This window comes from Thalassophryne amazonica, chromosome 18 (assembly GCF_902500255.1).
Source record: "Thalassophryne amazonica chromosome 18, fThaAma1.1, whole genome shotgun sequence".
NCBI lineage: Eukaryota > Metazoa > Chordata > Actinopteri > Batrachoidiformes > Batrachoididae > Thalassophryne > Thalassophryne amazonica.
Genome location: NC_047120.1, coordinates 22,627,632 through 22,651,356, shown reverse-complemented (window position 1 = coordinate 22,651,356; position 23,725 = coordinate 22,627,632). Strand labels below are relative to the sequence as shown.

Sequence of the window (23,725 nt, the reverse complement as noted above, 5' to 3'; positions counted from 1 at the left end):
ATGAATGAATGAAATGAAAATTGGAATAAATTGATATATCAATAAAAACTGCAAAATGCCCTAAAACCATTAAAAAGCACTTATAAACTCTGTATATGTCAAACAAATATCTTTGATTTCTACCAAGGTGGTTTTGATGGTTTGTCCGGCCTGTTGACTGTATGTTTCACAGTGACAATCTAATAATGGCTTGATGTTTTCCCCCACTGTCTGGTGCGTTCACTACACTAACAGAATAGTTTGACAAATTGGACTTACTGTGGTTACACTAGTGTTCTGAAAAACAGCAATAAGCAATCTAATGACAGAGTGAGTGGATTCATTTCAGCAGGACATGTGGGAGAAAGTCAGTTGTTAACATGAATAAAAACCATAATAAAGAATATTTTTAGCCATTTTAATGGACATCTGCTGTGGGAGTGTCTTTACTCATGGCAGATTAAGTTGGCTGACTCAGACAGAGTGCAGGCGGAGGAGTCGGAGCTCTACTTTACTTCCACAGAAATCTAAATGATTAATGACCGCCTCCAGTAAATTTCAGCCTCAAAATCTGAAAGCTCAGTTCTTTGTTACAGTGTCAAACATGTCATCTGCACAGTGTCTCAACAGGCACATTACGCATACAAACAGGCCACAAGCCAAACACTGACATGTTCCAGTTCCCAAAGAATCCCGACTTCTGCTTTTGTCTGCAGGCCTAATGCTGCAGCCACGCTAACAGGGAAACACTAATCACCATGTTCCAGATTTTCAGGAATTACAAGTTGCATTTTCCATTTTATCCCAGCTCCATGAAGGGTAATGGTTAAAGTACAGGCATGACTTCAAGGCTAATATATGTATGTGTGTGTGTTTCAGCGTGCAGAAAACAGCCATTCATTAAACAAAGTCTAACAGACATCATATTTAGTGAGGGAGATGCATTCCAGCACGTGTGGTGATGCAGGATGATGAGGTTGCACGATTACAAGGACACACCAAATATGTGGATCCTGATGATTTTATCACCAACCATGTGTTGGCATGTGGGGGTGGGGTGAAGCACATGGCCCCCCTCGCTCACCCCACCTCGACTGTAGTCACTGTTAAGAAGGTGGTTGAAAGATTCGTGAATCAGCCACAAGCTGAACTTAAGCTATGGATTTAGGACACCAAGAGCCACAGAAACAAATGCACTTATTAAGTATCAGTAACTCTTTATTACAGCCATATTCACCCTTTGCTTCAGCCATTACACCTGCGGATTAAGAGGTAACGAGAAGCTAAAGGTTCCATGATCTATCGAGAAGGAAAATTTAGTTGAGCACACTTGAGGTTTCTTACCAAATGAATTTTTCAATTTCAATTTATTTTCATTTATATAGCACCAAATCACAACAGAGTTGCCTCAAGGCGCTTCACACAAGTAAGGTCTAACCTTACTAAGCCCCAGAGCAGCAGTGGTAAGGAAAAACTCCCTCTGAGGAAGAAACCTTAAGCAGACCAGACTCAAAGGGGTGAAAATCTGCTTGGGCCATGCTACAGACATAAATCACAGAACAATTCACAAAACGAATATACAGCTAATGCTGCTGTGCACAGGACAGGAATGTCTCCAGCACAAATACCACACTCATTTCTGGATGGAACTGCACCTTAAACAGAGAGAACAAACAATCAGGCATCAAAAGACAACAAATACAGTATAATTTGTCAGCAGTATGAATGAATGAATGAATGAAAACTGTTTATTTCAAACATTTGATACAACAACAATTACAAGATAGATCAGTGAAGACAACAACAAAAAAGTTCCTACTGTGTACCCAACATGTCCGAAAAAGGGTAGGGTGAAGCATCAGCTTATTTTTCCCTACCCCTTCTTCCCCACAACCAGTGATACCCTTTGCCACATATACACAGATTCCTACACACCTAAACCGATATATATATATATATATATATATATATATATATATATATATATATATATATATATATATATATATATATATATATATATATATATATATATATATATATATATATATATATATATATATATATACACACACACACACACACACACACACAAACATAAATATACACCTACACATATCTACTTACATACAAAATACTATATATTTACAAGCCGAAGCAAAAAACAAAAACACCCTAACCCTCATTACCCTTCCTCCTCCCTATACCTAGAAAAAAACATATTTTTGTACCGCTGTTTGAACTGGTTCATGCTTGGACATTGCTTGAGCCCCACTCCCAATCTGTTCCACATCCTCACCCCACAGACAGAAATACAGAAACCTTTTAATGTTGTTCGTGCCCACTGATGCTTTAAATTAAATTTCCCCCTCAGACTGCAATCCCCTGATCTGTTAAAAAACATATTTTTAATATTTGCTGGAAGTAAATTGTTTATTGCTTTATACATGATTTGTACTGTTTGAAAATGAACCAAGTCTGTGAATTTTAAGAATTTGGATTGTAAAAATAGTGGATTTGTATGATCTCTATAGCCAGTATTATGAATAATTCTTATAGCTCTTTTCTGCATTACTGATAGTGATTGTGTTGTACCTTTATAAGTATTACCCCATACCTCTGCACAGTACTGTAAATATGGTAAAACCAGTGAGCAGTAAAGAATGCGGAGTGAGTTGTGGTCCAGAATATGTTTCGCTTTGTTTAGAACTGAAATGCTTCCTGACAGTTTACTTTGTATATGTTTTATATGAGTCTTCCAGTTTATCTTATCTATTATCACCCCCAGAAACTTATTTTCATGTACGCTTTCAATATCTACCCCCTCGACTTGTAACTGAACCTGTATGTCTGTATTACAATAGCCAAATAACATGTATTTTGTTTTACTTAAGTTTAATGATAATTTGTTTCTGTCAAACCATATTTTCAATTTTCCCATTTCTATACTGATCCTCCTCAGTAACTCCTGCAAATCCCCCCCTGAACAAAAAATGCGTGTGTCATCTGCAAATAATACTAATTTTAATATTTTGGAAACATTGACAATATCATTTATATAAATTAGAAACAGTTTTGGATCCAATACTGACCCCTGTGGGATGCACAAGCATTGTCTAAGCATGATGACGTATATTCCCCCAACTTCACAAACTGTTTTCTGTTACTTAAGTAGCTTCTCACCCAGTGCAACACCAACCCCCTAATCCTATACTGTTCAAGTTTATTGATTAATATGTCATGATTGATTGTATCAAAAGCATTTTTAAGGTCTATAAATATTCCAACTGAATGTAATTTGTGGTCTATGGGGTTTGTAATCTCCTCAACTGATTCTATTAATGCAAGTGATGTTGAACTATGTGCTCTGAATCCATATTGACTATCAGTAAGTAATTTATGTTTATTTATGAATTTGTCTAATCTATTATTGAATAACTTTTCTAATAATTTGGAAAATTGTGGACGCAAAGAAACAGGTCTATAATTTGTGAAGTGGTGTCTATCCCCAGTCTTATACAGCGGCACAACCTTAGCTATTTTCATTTGATTGGGAAATTTACCGGTTTGAAATGATAAGTTACAGATGTATGTTAATGGTTCTACAATCCATTCAATGACCTGTTTTACCACCACCATATCAATTTCATTTAAATCGGTAGATGTTTTATATTTACAATTATTCACAATGTCTATAATTTCTTTTCCATCCACTGCTGTGAGGAACATTGAACAGGGATTTCTTTCTATGAGATTATTATCCCAATCCTCAGGTTGGGAATCGGGAATTCTAGTAAGTAAGTAAACAAGAAAAACAGGAAATACTAAGGTGATCGCCGGCCACTAGCCCCAAGCTTCACTAAAAGACCCAGAATTTAAGTAAAGTTGAGGCAACGGCACACTCAGTTTCCTAACAAAATGAATTAAAAGAGTAAAAAGCGTAGAACTATACTATGCCGGTATGCTAGTCATACAAAAGGGAAAATAAGTGCGTCTTAAGTCTGGACTTGAAAGTCTGACTGTTTTATTGACGCAGGGAGATCATTCCACAGAACAGGGGCTCGATAAAAGAAAGCTCTATGACCCACAGACCTCTTATTCACCCTAGGGACACAAAGTAGTCCTGCACCCTGAGAACGCAAAGCCCAGGCCGGTACGTAAGGTTTAATTAGGTCAGCTAGGTAGGGAGGTGCCAGTCCGTGAACAATTTTATAAACTAGCAGCAGAACCTTAAAAAGTGATCTCACTGGGACAAGAAGCCAGTGATGAAGAAGGATTTAATGCCAATAAATGAAAGCGAGCTTTGGACCAGATCTTACTTGATAAACGCTGGTGGCATGTCCCTTTTCATGATCTGATCCTCTGTAGTTTGTACGGTCTCCTTTCCCACCTAAACACGACAAAAAAACAAATAAAGACAATTAAGAGAACAAAATGGCATTTTTGAAAGAAAAAAAAAATCATTAAATTCATGTTCAACCCACTTTTTACACCAAACTTTGACTACATTACTACATCATCTGTTTATAGGAACATGTCCAGTACTTCCACACACAGGCAGACAATTTATGATAAATGTAAATAAGGAGCTAGTGTGCACACACAGCAAAGACAGACAGATACTAGAGATTTGTGAGTATTAGTAAGCCCACAAAATGAGACCAAGTAGTTTATGCAGCACACCGATATTACAAGACGAAGGCCACGGCACAATTACTATGGACATGCACAATATTACTCTAAATTTAAAGTAAAATGTAAATATACTTGATAAGGATCATTTAAAAATGAGTTTGGTTTAGTCCTTATAGCCCCTTTCTCCATGTAATGTGGAGTTGCGTCAGGAAGGGCATCCGGCGTAAAACCTGTGCCAAATCAACATGCAGATCCACCTTGGATTTGCTGTGGCGACCCCGAGTGCAAACAAGGGAGCAGCCGAAGGGACTTACTTTTATCAGTTTAAAATTGTACCATTTTCATAAGGTTTGGAGTAGAGGGGGCATTCAGTTTCTTTGCCTTCCAGAAAGGGGGTACAGCACCGCAAAAATGTGTATTACTGTACTTTCCAGAGTACTGGCATTCTATATTTGTTTGTTTTTTCCCTTAGTTTTTGTTAGTAAAAATAATTACTCTTTTCATACAGGGCTTTTCCATGAAACAAAGCACAAAACAAAATAAACTTCAACAATAAAAGAATAAATACCAATAATAAAAACTACATGAAAATAATCAACAAAATTCTCCAAATTAAAAAGGCTGACAATACAGAAAAAGGGTGTTACTTGTCTTTTCTGCTTCAAGAGCCACTTTTGGCAGGTACGACTTCTACACCGGTGACTAATACTACAAATAAATAGAGAAGGCTGCAGTCTAACATGTGAACTTCAATAAATTACAATTTGCGCACAGCTTCTTCTGCCCTTTTGCATATTCAATCGCTCTGTGAGCTGGCAAATTGAACAAACAGGCCATGCAGGACAAAAGCTGAGACACTGGTGTCATAACTCAAGTTAAATAATGGAGGATAAAGAAACTACAGACTTCAGGCTTAAGCCAAAGAATGTTATTGTCAGCTTATGTCAGACAAAGCTAAGACATGCTCTTATTGTCAACAGACATGTCTAGAAAGTTGACCAGTTCGGCATGCAGAACAACACCAGGAACAAATTAGCATGTAGGCATCACACAAGTAATATTGATGCATTATGACTCTTTGAAGCCACGCCCCCCACATGTCTCCATTCGCCCGATTACATGAACCACCTCTATGCATTGGATAGGATGGCGCTAAATACTGTGGCATTATCCAAGTCAGACATCCAGGTCACAGTCATGTGACTGAGCTGTTGCTATATTTGTGTTGGATGCTAGCAAAGAAGATTGTGAACAGAATTAATGAGAAAACAGTTAAGTGCCAAATTTAGAAAGTAGATTCCAACAGATGTTGGAGACACTCCCATTAACCTCAAGCCCGATGAGTGGTTCATGAGTCATATGGGTTTTCTATGAGTCATCAGAGCTGTTCTGGAGAAGGGGGTCGACACACTCGTACCAGCTCTATAATGTCTAAACTGTCGTCATATTTCCCTTATTTTATGAAAATTGGTGATCTTTTCAAACATCAACACCATGCCACATGCATGAATAAATGCTTTCACATCCCTGAAGGAGCTTTGAGTGTGGTTGTGGAGTTTTCATAGAAGGATGAGGCATTATTGTACAGTGAAGCATCATTTCAAAGAAGCAGCTGCTGGAGGAAAGTCAGGCCTTAGTGCCGTTATAATGTGTAAAACAGCTGACTCTTCTTCAAATGCCAAAAATGACTCACCTCCCCCTCCATGACCTCAGATCTGGGACACATTACTCACCCACGTCAAGCTGCCATGAGTGACAGATCACAGACAAATCGCTCAAACCAGCATGCCACTGCACTGACTAGGTCAAATTTTTGGGGTGCTGATATGATACAGATATTAGGGACAAAAAAAAAAAAAAAAAATTTACAACACCGGTATATCTACACCGATTTATACATAGAAATGACAATGATTCCAAATATTTCATTATCAAACGCGTATGACAAAGAAATGTAAGTGAGGCTGGATGTTTTATAGTTTAAACATGAGCCTTATTACAAATAATTACACAAACAACCCACAGCCAAGCAACGTACAGCAGTTAAAATAAGTATTGAACACGTCAGATTTTCTCAGTAAATGTATTTCTAAAACGTGCTACTGACATGAAATTTTCACTAGATGTCAATAACACTCCATGTAATCCAATGCAAAGTAACTAAAAGAAATAAGTTCAGAAATTAAGTTATAAAATGGGATAACACAAGGAAAAAATATTGAATACACATAGTGAAATTTATTTAATGTTTCATAAAAATAGTCTTTGTTGGTAATGAAGCTTCAAGGCGCCTCGTATGGAGGAACTAGTCTGATCTATTGTTCAGGTGCAATTTTGTCCCATTCTTCCACATAAACAATATCTTGATGGTTCCATGGACCTCTTCTGTGAACTCTGACCTTTACTTCTTTCCACAGATTTTCTATTGGATTCAAGTCAGGTGACTGGCTGGGCCAATCTAGCAGCTTTATTTTTCTTCTCTGAGACCAGCTGAGAGTTTCCTTGGCTGTGTGTTTGGGATCGTCTTGCTGAAGTGTCCACCTTCATTTCATCTTTATCATCCTGGTACATTTTTATGAAGGATATCTTGGTGCATTTTTCCATTCATCCTTCCTTCAATTATTTGAAGTTGGCCTTTGCCCTGTGCTAAAAAACAATCCCACCCCATGATGTTCCACTTCCAAACTTTACTATTGGTATTTTTGGGGTGATGTGCAGTGCCATTTATGGTGTGTATTATAGCAAATTTGAACTCTTTAGAGTTCAATTTTGGTCTCATCTGACCAGACTATATTCTCCAATTCACAGGCTTGTCTAAATGTGCAGCAAACTTCAAATGGACTTCAACATGCATTTTCTTCAGCAATGGAGTCTTGTGTGGTGAATGTGCTTACAGGCCATGGCAGCTGGGTGTTTAGAGGTTACTTATTGTTTTCTTTGAAACAACTGTACCTGCTAATTCCAGGTCTTTTTGAAGTGGTCCTTGGCTCTTGAACAACTCTTCTGATAATTCTTTTCACTCCTCTGTCGGACATCTTGCGAGGAGCACCTGGTCATGGCCAATTTATGGTGAAATGTTTTCACTAGAACATTCAGAATTTTAGAAATAATTCTGTAACAACTGCCATCAATATGTTTTGCAACAATAAGGTTGCGAAGTCTTGAGAGAGCTCTTTGCTTTATCCCATCATGAGATGTTTCTTGCACGACACCTTGGTAATGAGACAACTCTTTATAGGCCATAAGTTGGGACTGAACCAGCTAATATTAATTTGCAATGACAAGAGGCAGGATTGCTTTCTAATTAGAAAACAACTCTGCCTCTGTTTTCTGATAGATTTCATATGGTGTCTTGGCTTTCCATGTCTTTTGGCACCTCCCTTTCGTCACGTGTTCAATACTTTTTATTGTGTCATTTCACATTATTACACATAATTTATGGACATCTATGGATGGATTACTTGGGTTGTTACTTACATCTGGTGAAAATTTCATTTCAATAGCACCTTCAAAAATATATTTACTGAGAAAAATGGTGACGTGTTAAATACTTATTGTACCCGCTGTACATCATGCTGCCATCACACCCGCCTTCATTCAGATTGGCAGTCGTAATTTCACCTCACTCTTCATTTGATTAAAATAGACTTCTAGTCAATTTTGGCCCCTCCTAGCTGGTGCTATAACAACCATGTGTCTCTTGACACTGCTAATTCCCACTCTGACTTAAAAGTGAATGGCAGCTGCTCACTTCACCTGTCTCTCTTGTAGATAATGTAACCAAGGGGTGATGGGGGCTTCAGCCATCAGACTGCCCTCTGCTGGACAAAGTCTGTAAAGGTTTATATCTGCCAATATTATCAGCCAAGCGATATATCTGCCTGGCTTTAGTTAGAATGTCTCAAGTAGGTTTTCCCTATTTGCTATAAATGTGAACCACAACAGCAAACTGTCAATATGCTGAATTTTGACATAGAATCCTGCATCTTTGGTGCCATTTTTTGGATGAAACAAATTATTTGAAGCAATTACAAGTCTTTTGATAAAAATTCCCTTTTATTTCTGAAATGGCCCAGACCTAATTGAGTAATTAATAAAGAAATTTGTCATGTTTAGTCATTTTTTCTGTTAGCCAGTATCCTCTAAGACAATGTCAAAATGTTTGACTACAGACATACTAGCACAGCATTCAGGTGTTGACATACAATGGGGAAAAGCAGAGTGACAATTCTTCACCCTCTTTCATGACACTAGAGGGACTTAGAGTAACAGTGGTTCCAAAATAGGGCCACACATTGTTGCAAACTAAAATTGGAACTTAACAGAGGCTCCCAATCTCTGGGCAAAGTAGTGGCTCACATACCTTGACATAGTCCATCCATGAGTGACCCGAAACAAACGCCAAAAACAGCTCGCTAAATCTCTCATTCCCTATCCAACTCCATTACAGCATTACAACAGAGGAGCAAAGAGGGATATAAAGGACTGACAGAAATACGGGGTGAGGGATAAAGAAAGATTTAATGCCTAGACAATCACATTTCCTGGAGGAAATGTGCAAGATTTCTGCCAAACTGCTATGCTATACTAAAAAAGTTCCAGTGATGCAGTACCTTCTGTTAGCTTTCTTTGACATTTGTTATCCAACTTTAGTTTTTTTCTTGAATTAAAGTCAAAGAAAGTTGAACAAGGTTATCGTAAGTCAAAGAAGGGTAACCAAAGACAGTTGAAGTCAAAAAGGAAAAGTCAGGACTACCCATGAAACAAACAATTGAAATTTTTGTTGTTCTTCTTCTTGACCAAATCAATACCTCCTAAGGTGCCTAAACAACACTTACAATTATGGGTATCACGGCTCACAAAACCCATGCTTCAGATCAGACAGGGTTTTTAAACCACGGATGGGACCAGTTTCTGATCAAGGAAAAGAAAAGAAGAACAAATTTTACTTTCCATTTAAAAACAAAATAATTTAATGAGCATTGCAAACAAGCAAGTTTTGCCTGTGGTTTTGAATGAAAAACACATCCGATAATGACAATTCTACCACATTATTATATGGCTGCGATGTTACGCACGCTCTGACTGGCTGATTACTGGTTGGATATTTTCCCATATCAGACTGCTTACCATGACAATCGGTCTGAAACTCGTATTTTCGTTATAAACCAGGAAGCTAAAAATACGATTAGAAAAACCAAGTCGGACATGAATATACTCCATAAATATTTAACAAACATTGGGAAAAAAAAAAAAAAAAAAAACACACACACACAGACTGAAAGCTTACCAGTTAACAACTGAACCATCTATTAAGCTAGTGGAGGTGAAGATAGTGAATGAGCCCAACACCGTCAGCAGCATATTCAGGCGATATTGCAAGTTTGCATGTTTAAATATATATATATGTATAAAAAAATAGGCATATAATAAATGAATTATTAACCCCGCTTGCTTGGTCTGTACGGGGATATCAGACTTCTGTTTTTCGCATGCAGTGTCAACACGTCCGTCTAATATTTTCCCATATCAGACCGTTACCATGACAACTGGTCCAGATCACATATCACATTCGTTACAAACCAGAAAGCTACAAATATGATTAGAAAAACCAAGTCAGTCATGAACGTACTCCATAAAATATCTAAACGGTATCAGAAAAAACAAAACAAAACACAGATTGAAAGCTTACCAGCTAATGACCGGACCATCTGTTAGCAAGTTCTTTATGGAGGTGAAGTCTGACTACTAGCCCAAAACTGGGCGAAACCATTGTTGTTGATTTTAACAATGTAATTTAACATACTTTTTTTTTTATGTCTTGGTGGATCATTAATGAGATTTATTTTCGTCATGAACAGAAAGCTGAAGAGACGATGGATCGTTGTGCTGAATGCTGACCGTGAATTAACGGAGAGCTGTGAGGCCGATAAAATAACTGCGGAAGGAACATTCACCTTTTAAATTGTCTTTCTTCTAGTTAGCGAGACAACACTGCAGCTTTCTTCAGTTCAGGCTGCGAAACGCACCTGTAGCACCATATTATAACACAGAGGGACTTCTTTAAAAATGCTGTTTATTTACAATAAATTTCCACGACAAAGAATGAAAGTATTTCCAAACTGCATCTCCCAAAACAAGGGCATCTTCTGTTGATAACCGTTCTGTTTTGTTTTCTGTGGGCTGTGATGATGAATCCGGCTGAAAGGACGAAACAGATGAGACTGAAAGACTTTATTTACCATCTGTTGCTTTGAAACATTCCAGCCTTCTGCCGCTACATTGAATAGCTCCTTACACTGGCATGCTCATGTCTTCTTCTCCAGTTTTGTGAAGTGGAGTGTTACAGCACCATAAACAGGCCCGTCATGTGTACTACAATGTTTTTAGTCAGTGTGGGTGAACTGAGATATTTCTGGAAACAGACATATATCACAATAGTATTAAGTCTTTTACAAACACAATTTTGAAAAATATTGCCTAATTATAGTCATCGTCAAAGTCACAAACAATATCAAGATATTGGGGGGCGGGGGTTGCTGGTAAATATCATACACCCCTACAAGACATTCATGACAGCTCTGAAAGAACTATAAGACTCTGTAGATGTGAGTGGACAAACTGTGATTGGCTCAATATTTGCAATACTTGATGTCACTTACACCAGGAGTTGAATCATCTGCTCCCCCCCAACCCCGTGATGAAAAAAATGCACCAGCTGCAAGGAAATTACATCTCCTTTGAAACACTGTCTCTTCCTTACATCTGTAACTTTTTCTCTTTTTTTTTCCTGTAAGTGAGAGGAAATATGTCAGAAGAAAAACATATAATTACATGAATCTAGCTAAGACCACTGAGAATGAACTTTGATCCTTTGGTCCTGATGCTTCCTTTTGCTGTCTGAAGCTCAAAGTTCTCCAGAGCCAAACAGCGACTCAAACAATTCCCTGTAAAAATAGAGCTGGAACCCAGGATTACGAGAGTAGTTGTCAAGCAGTTTGTGACACCAAGCCCACTTTGCTATTTTCAGCCCCAGTCCACTTTTTGGACCACATAATTCAGTTGTGACATACAGACACTTCAACATTAACAATAAAACTGATGAGTGAAATCACCAAGTCCACACTTGATAGTTGTTCAATGGTTTAGATTGTTTAAATTATAATTTTGTATGCACAATTTTAGAGAAAGACAAATACCAAAGTTCTTACAGCCAAACGTGATGTCATATCATTGCTTGTTATTTGACAGTTCAAACTTAATGAAACGTAACAGAGGGAAACACACCCTGCGTGTGCACATAAATGTGTTTTATTCTTTCTTTTTTTTAATTGACTGGAAGAACATCACTTCGTGACGATTAATGAAGTCATCATGACATCTCTTACACCATGCAATTACAAATGATTAGTTGATCACCTCTCTAGTCCTATTGGTTGTGATGATATCCTGGACAATGTGCTTTCTGGACCATTATGCCATCATAATGTTACATATCATTTGATTAAGGCTCTCCTCAGAAATTTAGAGCATAGTGGTGCTAGGGTGCGGGGGTGTCACCAGAGGATTTTTTGTTTTGTTTTTTAATTCAAATGGAGGAGAAGCTGTAGCACTTTGTCTGTTTTACATAGAAATGAAAGTCATTTACTACGGAAGATCACTGCATTCACTGGATAAAAAAAAAAAAATTGACACTTTATCTCAGAATTACGAGAAAATATCTCACAGTTATGAGATAAACCTCTCTTTATCCCTGATTATGACATAGAGGGGCTCACCCACGGCCTGGCACATGTCAGTCTGGGGACGCCGTGCCCCTTTCTAGAGGAATTTCATTCATCCAAGAACGCCTTTGGGGAAAATCCATACTTTGTGTCTGATCACAGTGCACCATCAGCAATTTTCGATTATGACTCGGGAATTCTCATGCTTGTCTTTACTGAGGGACTGGAAGCAATCGAATTGCATAAAGATGTTTCTTTGTGGATGCGCAGTATGTGGTTCTGAGTGAAGCAATGGTCAATGTGATACCTTTCCTGACCTTTCCTTTTCCTCATAATTATGTGATCTTTTCTCCTAATTACGAGATAAGGTGTCTTTTTTTTATCCAGTGAATGCAATCTGTTTCTGTAATTTCCTGCAACTTCATACGCAAAAGGGAAAAGGGGAAAAAAGAAAAAAAAAAAATTCTGCTTAGTGTCCCACAAATTGGAAGAAAACAACAACAAAGAAGCAAATAAACAAAAACTTCCATGCAAACATCGATCTTGATTATTTATTGTTTATTATTTATTGTATTTGTAGATTATTTATTGAGACAAGAGAAATCACCCTGTGTGGCTGCAAACCAATGAATTTCAATAAATTTAAGCAAAATTATCAGAGAAAACAGAGCGTGAACACCCAAAACTTGAAAATGAGCGTGATGGCACTGAGAATGTAACAACCTGGCACTGCACACCACGCTTCCATTATTTATGGAGAGCATTGGATTGATGGATAAACCTTTACATCACCTCTGGAGCTCTATTAGTTATGGCAATATCCTAGAAAAATGTTTCTGAATAGTGGTGCAACAGATTATCTGTGATCTGTATGACCTGCCCCCCCACACTTCTGCAGATATTAACTGTGGTCAACTGCAAAGTTTCTGTAAGTGTGAAATATAGATTTACTGACATGGCGACTTGTTTTTAAAGTAATAACCGCATCGATCTTAACTCAGACTATCAGTTGTGAGCAACAAAAAAAGTTGTGCATTCACATGAGCGAAACATGTTTAAAGCAAAAAGTATGTGTTGCCTTGTGCTCCACTCAAGGTAACCTGGTTGCAGGCTTGTTGGAATCTAAGCAGGGAAAGAATCACTCTGAAATAGGGCTTTGTTGTTTCTCAAAACTCAATATGATGTTCTCTATGCTTATCACAATAGATACATTTATGTGCTTAATACTGCTTATTTCAATTTTATTTAAATGCATTCATAATAGATAGTGTGTGGTGTTCATGTGTAACCCAGCTTTTTAATACTGCAGTTACGCTGCTTAATGTGTATTAATTAGTAAATTTATTTTGCACATTTTCACCTTTTCTTTGCCTTGACACTATCCTAAACTGACATCACAACCTACATGTTTGTTTGATAAGATTACTAACCTCAAGAGTCTTAATCATTTCCATATTTATGGCTTCCCTCATCCTGAATGACCTGATTTCAAAGCTGGAACCCCAAACAGACCCAGTTATGCCCAACCATAGACAGTGCTTTAAAAAAAAAAAAAGACAGTGCTTCACACCCCCACTTGCTCAGAATACTACTAATTATACATTTTACTTGTTAAAAATATTATCATTATTGCTACTGGTAGTAGTAGTATTCGTAGTCGCAGCAGTATGAAAAAAAATGTCTTAAAAATTGGACCTCTAATTTAAGAGTGGTGTCTGAAATGAATACAACAAAATTTGTCCTCTGCATTTAAACCATCCTAGTTATAGTTAGACAGAATCCAACCACTAGGAGCAGTGGGAAGCCACAGTCTGGCACCTGGGGTCCAGATGTAGAGACGCTGCCTTGGTTGGAGGCAGATAAAGGAGAAGATCCTAAATAAGCAAGTTTTTCATTACACTATGTAACATTTTTATTTTTGTTTTGTTCCTGGGTACACAGTGTGCTGAAGAAGGAGATAAGTAGGAGTCCTACTTATCTTTGTTGGTAGGTGGGACCCCAGAGGCAGCTGACAGGTACCAAGGCTAAGCGTGCTGCAGCCCATGCAGTCGCAGAGGCAAAAACTCGGGTCTGGGAGGAGTTTGGGGAGGCTATGGAGGAGGACTATCGGTCAGCCTCGAGGAGATTCTGGCAAACTGTCCGACGCCTCAGGAGGCGAAAGCAGCTCTCCACCAGCACTGTTTACGGTGCGGGTGGGGAGCTGTTGACCCTGACTGGGGATGTTGTCGGGCGGTGGAAGGAGTACTTCGAGGATCTCCTCAATCCCATCGTCACGTCTTCCGAAGAGGAAGCAGAGACTGGGGACTCCGAGGCAGACTCATCCATTACTCAGGCCAAAGTCACCGAGATGGTTAGAAAGCTCCTCGGTGGCAAGGCTCCTGGGGTGGATGAAATCCGTCCTGAGTACCTTAAGTCTCTGGATGTTGTGGGACTGTCTTGGCTGACACGCCTCTGCAACATCGCGTGGCGATCGGGGACAGTGCCTCTGGATTGGCAGACCGGGGTGGTGGTCCCTCTGTTTAAGAAGGGGGACCGGAGGGTGTGTTCCAACTATAGGGGGATCACACTCCTCAGCCTCCCCGGTAAGGTCTATTCCAGAGTACTGAAGAGGAGAATTCGACCGATGGTCGAATCTCGGATTCAGGAGGAGCAGTGTGGTTTTCGTCCTGGCCGTGGCACACTGGACCAGCTCTACACGCCCCATCGGGTGCTTGAGGGTTCATGGGAGTTGGCCCAACCAGTCCACATGTGTTTTGTGGATCTGGAGAAGGCGTTCGACCGTGTCCCTTGGGGCACCCTGTGGGGAGTGCTCCGGGAGTATGGGGTCCGGGGTCCTTTGCTAAGGGCTATCCGGTCCCTGTATGACCGCAGCAGGAGCTTGGTTCGCATTGACGGTAGTAAGTCAAACCTGTTTCCAGTGTACGTTGGCCTCCGCCAGGGCTGCCCTTTGTCACCGGTTCTGTTCATTATTTTTATGGACAGAATTTCTAGGCGCAGCCAGGGTGTAGAGGGGGTCTGGTTTGGGAACCACAGAATCTCGTCTCTGCTGTTTGCGGATGATGTGGTTCTGTTGGCTTCGTCAAATCAGGATCTTCAGCGTGCACTGCGGCGATTTGCAGCAGAGTGTGAAGCGTCCGGGATGAAAATCAGCACCTCCAAATCCAAGGCCATGGTTCTCGACCGGAAAAAGGTGCTTTGCCCTCTTCAGGTCGGTGGAGTGTCCTTGCCTCAAGTGGAGGAGTTTAAGTGTCTCGGGGTCTTGTTCACGAGTGAGGGACGGATGGAGCGTGAGATCGATAGACAGATCGGTGCAGCATCTGCAGTGATGCAGTCGCTGTATCGGACCGTCATGGTGAAGACAGAGCTGAGTAGGGGGGCAAAGCTCTCGATTTACCAATCGATCTACGTTCCGATCCTCACCTATGGTCATGAGATTTGGCTCATGACCGAAAGAACGAGATCGCGAGTACAAGCGGCCGAGATGAGTTTCCTCCGCAGGGTGGCTGGGCGCTCCCTTAGAGATAGGATGAGGAGCTCAGTCACTTGGGAGGAGCTCGGAGTCGAGCCACTGCTCCTCCATGTCGAAAGGGGTCAGTTGAGGTGGCTCGGGCATCTTTTCCGGATGCACCCTGGACGCCTCGCTGGAGAGGTGTTCCGGGCACGTCCCATTGGGAGGAGGCCCCGGGGAAGACCCAGGACACGCTGGAGGGACTACATCTCTCGGCGGTTCCCCCAGAGGAGCTGGGGGAGGTGTGGGCAGCTTTGCTTGAGCTACTGCCCCCGCGGCCCGACTCTGGATAAAGCGGAAGAAAATGGATGAATGGATGGTACACAGTGTGTTTTCCTAACCTGTTATGCCTTAAATAAATAGAAAATAGCTGTTATTTCACAGAAACTTTGCTTCTGTGATCAGGACAATGATATTTTGAAATTTGTCTGTTTTCAAGAATATTCTCGATTCGCCTTCACCGCTACTAGTTTTCTAGAATATTCTTTAACTGCTAGAACTGTCCAGAATTTTCTAGAAGTTTCCAGAATTATCTAGAAATTTCAAGAAAGTTTTAGAACTTTCTAGAACATAAAAAAAATAAAATAAAATCAAAGTTTGTGCTGAATGTAGTCATTTTTCCATAGACTTTAGACATAAGCAGTTGAAATATAACAGAAGCCAGGAACAAAAATTGTGTTACATAGTGTTATGGGAGACACCTGGCATGCATAGAGGAAACCCACCCAGACATGAGGAGAACATACAAGCTCCACACAGAAATGAGTAGGCGGGAAGTGATTCCATGATGCTCTTGTTGCGAAGGGCTGGACTCCAGCCTAAGAATTCCATCTTTTAAAAAAAGTATTATCTGTATTTTTCTTTATATGGTGACTGACAGGAAACATGAGGAAAGAGGAACAACATGCAACACAGGTCAAATTAAAGTGTGAATATGGTCATTTGAAAGAAGAGCAGTCATGACTCTCTCACTCATCTTGAAATGCTTATCCGGGACTGGGTCACGGGAGCAGTCATCACTTCTTTTTTTAAAAAGTCTTTCACTGTCTTCTCCAAGCTGTCACATACCGTGCTGTTGGCTAGCGAGCTCATTTAGCATTGGTGTGTGAAGTGGAAACACTGACAGCCCTTTAAGCGGCTGAGAGGAAACTGCATTGTGAAGCATCTTGATAAAGTGTCGGCGCTTTCAGAACAGACTCGGCTTTGTTGACAGCAAACCATCACTCAGCCAGCCAGAAGAAAGGCTGCTCTGAAAGCCTCAAGGCTGCAGAGACACAGCCTGCCTTTCACATGTCAGACAGCTCGAACACAGCACCGCATTCGTCATGGTAACCCCACAGATCTACGGGTGACAATTCTGGCGGGCTCCGTCGCTGCTGGCCTCAGCCATGTCCAGTAAACGCTACCCTGTGCTGTGGTTCTGCTGAGTGCACCTCAAATGCACACATTTCCAGCCACTGCACTAGATACATTCAAGAAAGCAGATGTATGCCCCCAGCAAATAATTTAGCTCTCATCCAAATTGAAATCATTTCCTAATTTTTCATGAGAAAATGTCTAAACTTTAACCATATAATGGCGTAGAATTAAAAGGTTTGTCATATTTAATGTTTTTAATCTACAAGTAGGCCATCAGAATAAGAGTAAGACACTGAGAAAATTAGGACTGGCAGCAAAGGCTGACAAACAGAAACAATAATAATTTTTCATTCGGGATCTTACACAGAAACTTATTTTATATATTTTTTCCTAAATTATTGTGATCACACACCTTCAACAAGAGCAATCAGAGATTTGTGACATCCACCAATCCGGATACAGATCACCTCCAAAATTCAGGGGAGTGTTCCATGCCCTAATACCTATCTGTGGTGCAAATTTGGTGAGAATTTGTTAAATAGTTTTGAAGTATATGAAGTAAAAACTGATCCAGAATCTGGATCCGGATCTGGATCACTTCCAAAATTTAATGGAGTCTTCCATGGCCTAACATGCATCTGTGGTGCAAATCTGGTGAGAATCCGTGAAGCAGTTTTGAGGTAATCCTTCAAAGACTATATAATGTGAAACTCCAGAATCCGGATCCAGATCACCTCCAAAATTTAATGGAGTCTTCCTATCTGTGGTGGAAATTCTGTCAAAATCTGTGCTATAGTTTTGACGTATTCTTGTTAACACACAGACAGACAAATAAATAAATAAACGCCGATGATTTTAATTACATCTTTGGCGGAAGTAATAAAGCTACATTACTATAAGTTCATTAATTCACATTCTCCCACTTATCCGGTTCATGACTGGTATCCGGGTCACGGTCGGTGGCGGTAGACTAAGGAGGTCATCCCACACGTCCCTATCCTTGGCCAAGTCCTCTAACTGTACCGACGGATCCTGAGGCGATTCCAAGCTATCTAGAAAATGTCATCCCTCCAGTGTATCCTGGGCCTTCCTGCGGCCTCCTTTCAGATGGATGTGCCTGGAGGACCTCCCTGGGGAGACAACCATGAGGGATCTTCACCAGATTCCTGAGATTCCTGAACCACCTCTGGTGCCTCCTTTCGGTGCAAAGAAGCAGCAGGTCTACTCAGAGTCTCTCCAACATGCGAGGTCTGTCAATAAAGTATAGGTCCTTTTAATTTTTTTCAAAAACTATATGGATTTCATTCATATGTTTTTACGTCAGACATGCTTGAACCCTCGTGCACATGCGTGAGTTTTTCCACGCTTGTCGGTGACGTCATTTGCCTGTGAGCACTCCTTGTGGGAGGAGTCGTCCAGCCCCTCGTCGGAATTCCTTTGTCTGAGAAGTTGCTGAGAGACTGGCGCTTTGTTTGATCAAAATTTTTTTCTAAACCTGTGAGGCACATCGAAGTGGACACGGTTCGAAAAATTAAGCTGGTTTTCAGTGAAAATTTTAACGGCTGATGACAGATTTTGAGGTGATACTGTCGCTTTAAGGACTTCCCACGGTGCGAGACGTCGCGCAGCGCTCTCAGGCGCCGTTGTCAGCCTGTTTCAAGCTGAAAACCTCCACATTTCAGGCTCTATTGATCCAGGACATCGTGAGAGAACAGAGAAGTTTCAGAAGAAGTCGGTTTCAGCATTTTATCTGGATATTCCACTGTTAAAGGAGATTTTTTTAATGCAAGACGTGCGGACGGATTGCAGCGTCGGCTCGCAGCCGCCGCGACGCTCCGCCACAGGAAAAACACCTCCGTTGGAAGCCTTAAGGACAAGTTGGAACATGTCCAGCTGTTAAACAATTTCTCATATACTCACTCCACTGAAAGCCATCAAAAGCCGCCTGGATTTTACAAATGGTTATCAACACGGAGGTGTTTTTCCTGTGCTGCCGCACCGCGTCGGCTGCGTCCCAACGCGCGGACCCGTCCGCACGTCTTTCATTAAAAAAATCTCCTTTTACAGTGGAATATCCGGATAAAATGCTGAAACCGACTTCTTCTGAAACTTCTCTGTTCTGTCACGACGTCCTGGATCAATAGAGCCTGAAATGTGGAGGTTTTCAGCTTGAAACAGGCTGACGACGGCGCCTGAGAGCACTGCGCGACGTCTCGCACCGTGGGAAGTCCTTAAAGCGACAGTATCACCTCAAAATCTCTCATCAGCCGTTAAAATTTTCACTGAAAACCAGCTTAATTTTTCGAACCGTGTCCACTTCGATGTGTCTCACAGGTTTAGAAAAAATTTTGATCAAACAAAGCGCCAGTTTCTCAGCAACTTCTCAGACAAAGGAATTCCGACGAGGGGCTGGACGACTCCTCCCACAAGGAATGCTCACAGGCAAATGACGTCACTGACAGGCGTGGAAAAACTCACGCATGCGCACGAGGGTTCAAGCATGTCTGCCGTAAAAACATATGAATGAAATCCATATAGTTTTTGAAAAAAATAAAAAGGACCTATACTTTATTGACAGCCCTCGTATTTGTCCCAGAGTTTAAGACCAGATACCCAATAAAGAAATCTCATTTTTGCCGCATGTATCTGTGACCTTGTTCTTTCGGTCAATACCCAAAGTTCATGACCATAGGTTTGATTTTTTTTTTTTTTTTTTTTTTTTTTTTTTTTTACACAGCATGTTCTCTCATCAATTGGAAGCTATTCGGGGGGGGGGGGGGGGGGGGTTCAGAGTATTAAATTTTAAAACTCTGCAAAATTAGGACCACCCTAACGCCAGTTTATGTAGACATCACACAACCCTCGCATGAAGTTTAAAGAAAGAAAAAAATAGTTGCAGAAAATTTTCAAGTGTGCTGCAGAGATTTCCTGGAAGCTATCTGAACTTAAAGAAGGGCCACAACATTCACACGTACCAAGTCCAACTTCCACAATTTGCATTTGGCTTTTGCGCAAAGCACAGTGGGGTTTTGTTGTCTCATCAACATTACAGAAGACACCAGAATGGAATTTACTGTCGAGGAAAAAGAAAAAAAAAAACAAAATCGGCACACAACAACATCTCTAGGGCATGCAATCCTTGTTATTTGTGCAAACAGGAAGACAAACACAAGACTGAATCCACTCCAAGATCCTACATCACTGGCATTCTTTTCTTTATCCTATGCCTATAAAAAGGAGCTATAAAAATAATCAAGTGCAACAGGCCTGAAATAAAAGGAGGCCTGTTAGTCAGCTCACAGGAATGACTACTGACAGATTAAAAACATTGTTCATCCAATATGCCCTTCAAGAATCATACAACCACTTCATCTTGGGGGTCTATACCCATTTACAGTATTACTGAAGTAATACTGGTACATGTACTAGTATTCCCATCCTCATATTTTCGATACATCAGCGCGGGACGTAGCGAGCTGTTAAGTCTGCTTTTGTGTAGCAGCCCCGAATGCTTTCAAACATTTTGCGTCACCTCGCTGCATCTCACAGCACAGTGGTGACGCAACCAATGAACAGCTCAGCCACGACGAGTTTTAAAAACATATTTACATGTTGCTTTTCTTCAAACTCTGTATGCGTCCTCTGGCTGTATTAGCATGAAGCCGACCTCAGCTAACCATCATTGGCACGGTGGATTAGTGGTTAGCACTGATGCCTCACAGTACACGGTCGTGGGATCTCTTCCTGCCCTTTCTGTGTGGAGTTTGCATGTTCTCCCTGCGTCTGTGTGGGTTTCCTCTCTCAATCAAAACATGCTTATTTAGTGTCTACTCCTTTCTCTGCCTCTGCCCAAGGCAGCGTCTCAACCCCAGGCGCCGGACTCTGGCTGCCCACTGCTCCTAGTGGTTGGACTGTGTCTAACGGTAATTAGGATGGGTTAAATGCAGAGGACACATTTCATTGCATGTACAGACAATAAAGGCCCTTCTTCCTAAAAGCAGCAGCAGCAGCACACTTTTCTGCTTCTAACTTTTCTGCATAGCTGAAGTGGGATGTGAAGCAATATCTATTTTTGTTGTTGCTTGTTTCAAGCAATCTGTAAGCTAGGGTATAACTGAGTCTGTTTGGGGTTCTAGCTTTAAAATGAGGTCAAGAAGTGTTTTATTTAGTTATTTTTCCATTGGCATTATTAAAAGATATTTCTGGCCTGTTGGAGGTTCTCATTAGCCTGGCAGACACCCAGGTCTATAATTCTGTAGTAAAAACACAGAATATTCAACATGCATCAGTAATTAGGGGGGTTTGAATTTTCAAGCAGTCCCTCATCCAGAATTGTGCCTGTAGTATCCTCTTCTGGTGTGACTTCTGGTGTAATCCCACACGTTTGACATCTCTGGGAACTTTTGCTAATCTTGTTAGCACTATTAATACCAGAGTATGACTCAATTACTGCCACAACCATTTTTTTATTTTTTAAATTGGACCCGAGCCAGTATTTAATGGCTGGAGATAAAAATGACGACTGTTTAATACTTTTTCCCTGTGCCATTTCACATTATCATAATTTATAGACACTTATGGCTTGATTTCTTTTTATGTGTGGACTACCTGGGTTGCTACTGACATCTGGTGAAAAGTTCATGTGAGTAGAAATATATTTACTGAGAAAAATGGTGACGTGTTCAATACTTATTTTACCCACTATATCTCTCTCTCTATATATATATCTATATATCTATATATATATCTATATATATATCTATATATATATATATATATCCTCATTTTAGTGCCCGCCCCCTAAAGCCACAAATGAATCAATGATGACTCCGAATGAGTAACAATCTGAAAATGAAGAGATCCTGCTTTCAACAACTGTTGCTTCTATGCTTCACAAAATGTGGTATTTAGCGACATGATCAAAAAGCTCAACTTTGGTGTCAGGCCACAGAGATCCTGTGAATTCAGAATCTGTTTCTGTTTGCAAAGTGTGTGTACTTCCTGGTGCACGTTACATGGATGCAGAAGTAGCAGCAAACACAGTGACTACTGAGGTCTTTATCACTTCGCACAATGACAACCAAAAGCAATGTTAGTCAAAACCAATGCTGGCAGTTGGTTTTACAATCGAATCAGAGGCCTACGAGTTGTAATCAAAGCGAATCATGAGATACCTAAAGATTCCCACCCCCACTACTAAAATTATGTGTGCATAAAGACAACAAAAATGACAATCAAAATGCACCAGAAGCCACAAAACAGCACCCTTTTTTTCTAAATTGTCCAAGGGACTGCGCTCCCGGACCACCTAAAATTGCCGTGGCATTGGCAAACCTGCCACCACATCCTCTTTTTTACCTGTCACTTAATTTGTGGAACACCCATATTTTGTCTGTTTCGGGAATGTGTCCCATGTCAATAGATGCATTTATGAACCCGATTAAGACACTGTCATGAAAACAGCATTTCGGGATTACCTTCACCAAAATAAACTCATACTTGGAGCAAGCAATAATCTAATTAAGACTGCACTCCGATCTTGATCAGGTGATTCAAGTGTATTGTTGAACTCACACTACAACATCCTGTTGAGGTTGGTGCAGGATTTTGCAACACATGCACCACTTGCCAAATGCTTGATGATACATACATATAAGTATTAACAGGAGCATGCTCTGTAACATGCAAACATGCACAACATACACTACTGGGATAACTGCAGTCTATGTAAACATAATCAGTGTTTAAGCAAAAAGCTGTAACCCAAGTAAATTAAAGTTATTACTAAAATTATATAAATATGGGATTAAGGTCACAGCACACCAGTGGCTTCAAAGTTATATCACAAATCATCAGCAGTATGTACATATAAACGGACTAAATTCTGATTGTAGAGAGGTTAAATGTGGAGTTCCGCAAGGATCAGTTTTGGGACCTTTGTTTTTTCTCTTATTTATTAATGACCTATGTCAATCTTCTAAAATGCTGAGCTTTTTGTTGTTTGCCAATGATACCAGTATATATTATTCAGGAAGTAATCTGTTGGAAATAACAGACGTAATAGGGGAAGAAATGATAAAAATGATAAAATGGCTTAATGAAAATAAGTTGGCTTTAAACTGGGATAAAACAAACTATATGATTTTTGCCAATTGAAGGAAGAATGATGATGTGAAAATTAACATTGATGGACATAATATTGAAAGAGTTAATGAAGTTAAGTTTCTTGGTGTTGTGTTGGATGAGAAATTAAATTGGAAAGCCCACAGATTATATAACAATGAAAGTTAAAAGCATTTGTATCTTAAAGTAAAAGATTTGCTTGAATGTAATTTCTTGTGTATGTTGTATTGCTCAGTGCTTCTCCCATACCTCAGTTATTGTGCTGAAGTCTGGGGAAATACATATAACAATACCACTAAACCATTGTTTTGCTACAAAAGAGAGCCATTAGAATAGTCAACAAAAAAGGTTACAGAGAGCATACTAACAACCTGTTTATTGCAGCCAATTAGTTAAA

The 23,725-nt window shown here is 40.1% G+C and overlaps 1 protein-coding gene across 1 annotated transcript in view; it reads right to left on the bottom strand.

Annotated features, from left to right (window-relative positions):
* LOC117530656 (vinculin) overlaps window positions 1-23,725 on the bottom strand; it is an 83,326-nt gene that overhangs the window by 49,298 nt on the left and 10,303 nt on the right. Inside the window, exon 2 of the mRNA XM_034193534.1 lies at window positions 4,299-4,369. Within this exon, the coding sequence (XP_034049425.1) occupies window positions 4,299-4,369 (71 nt within the window). The remainder of the gene's footprint in view (window positions 1-4,298; window positions 4,370-23,725) is intronic.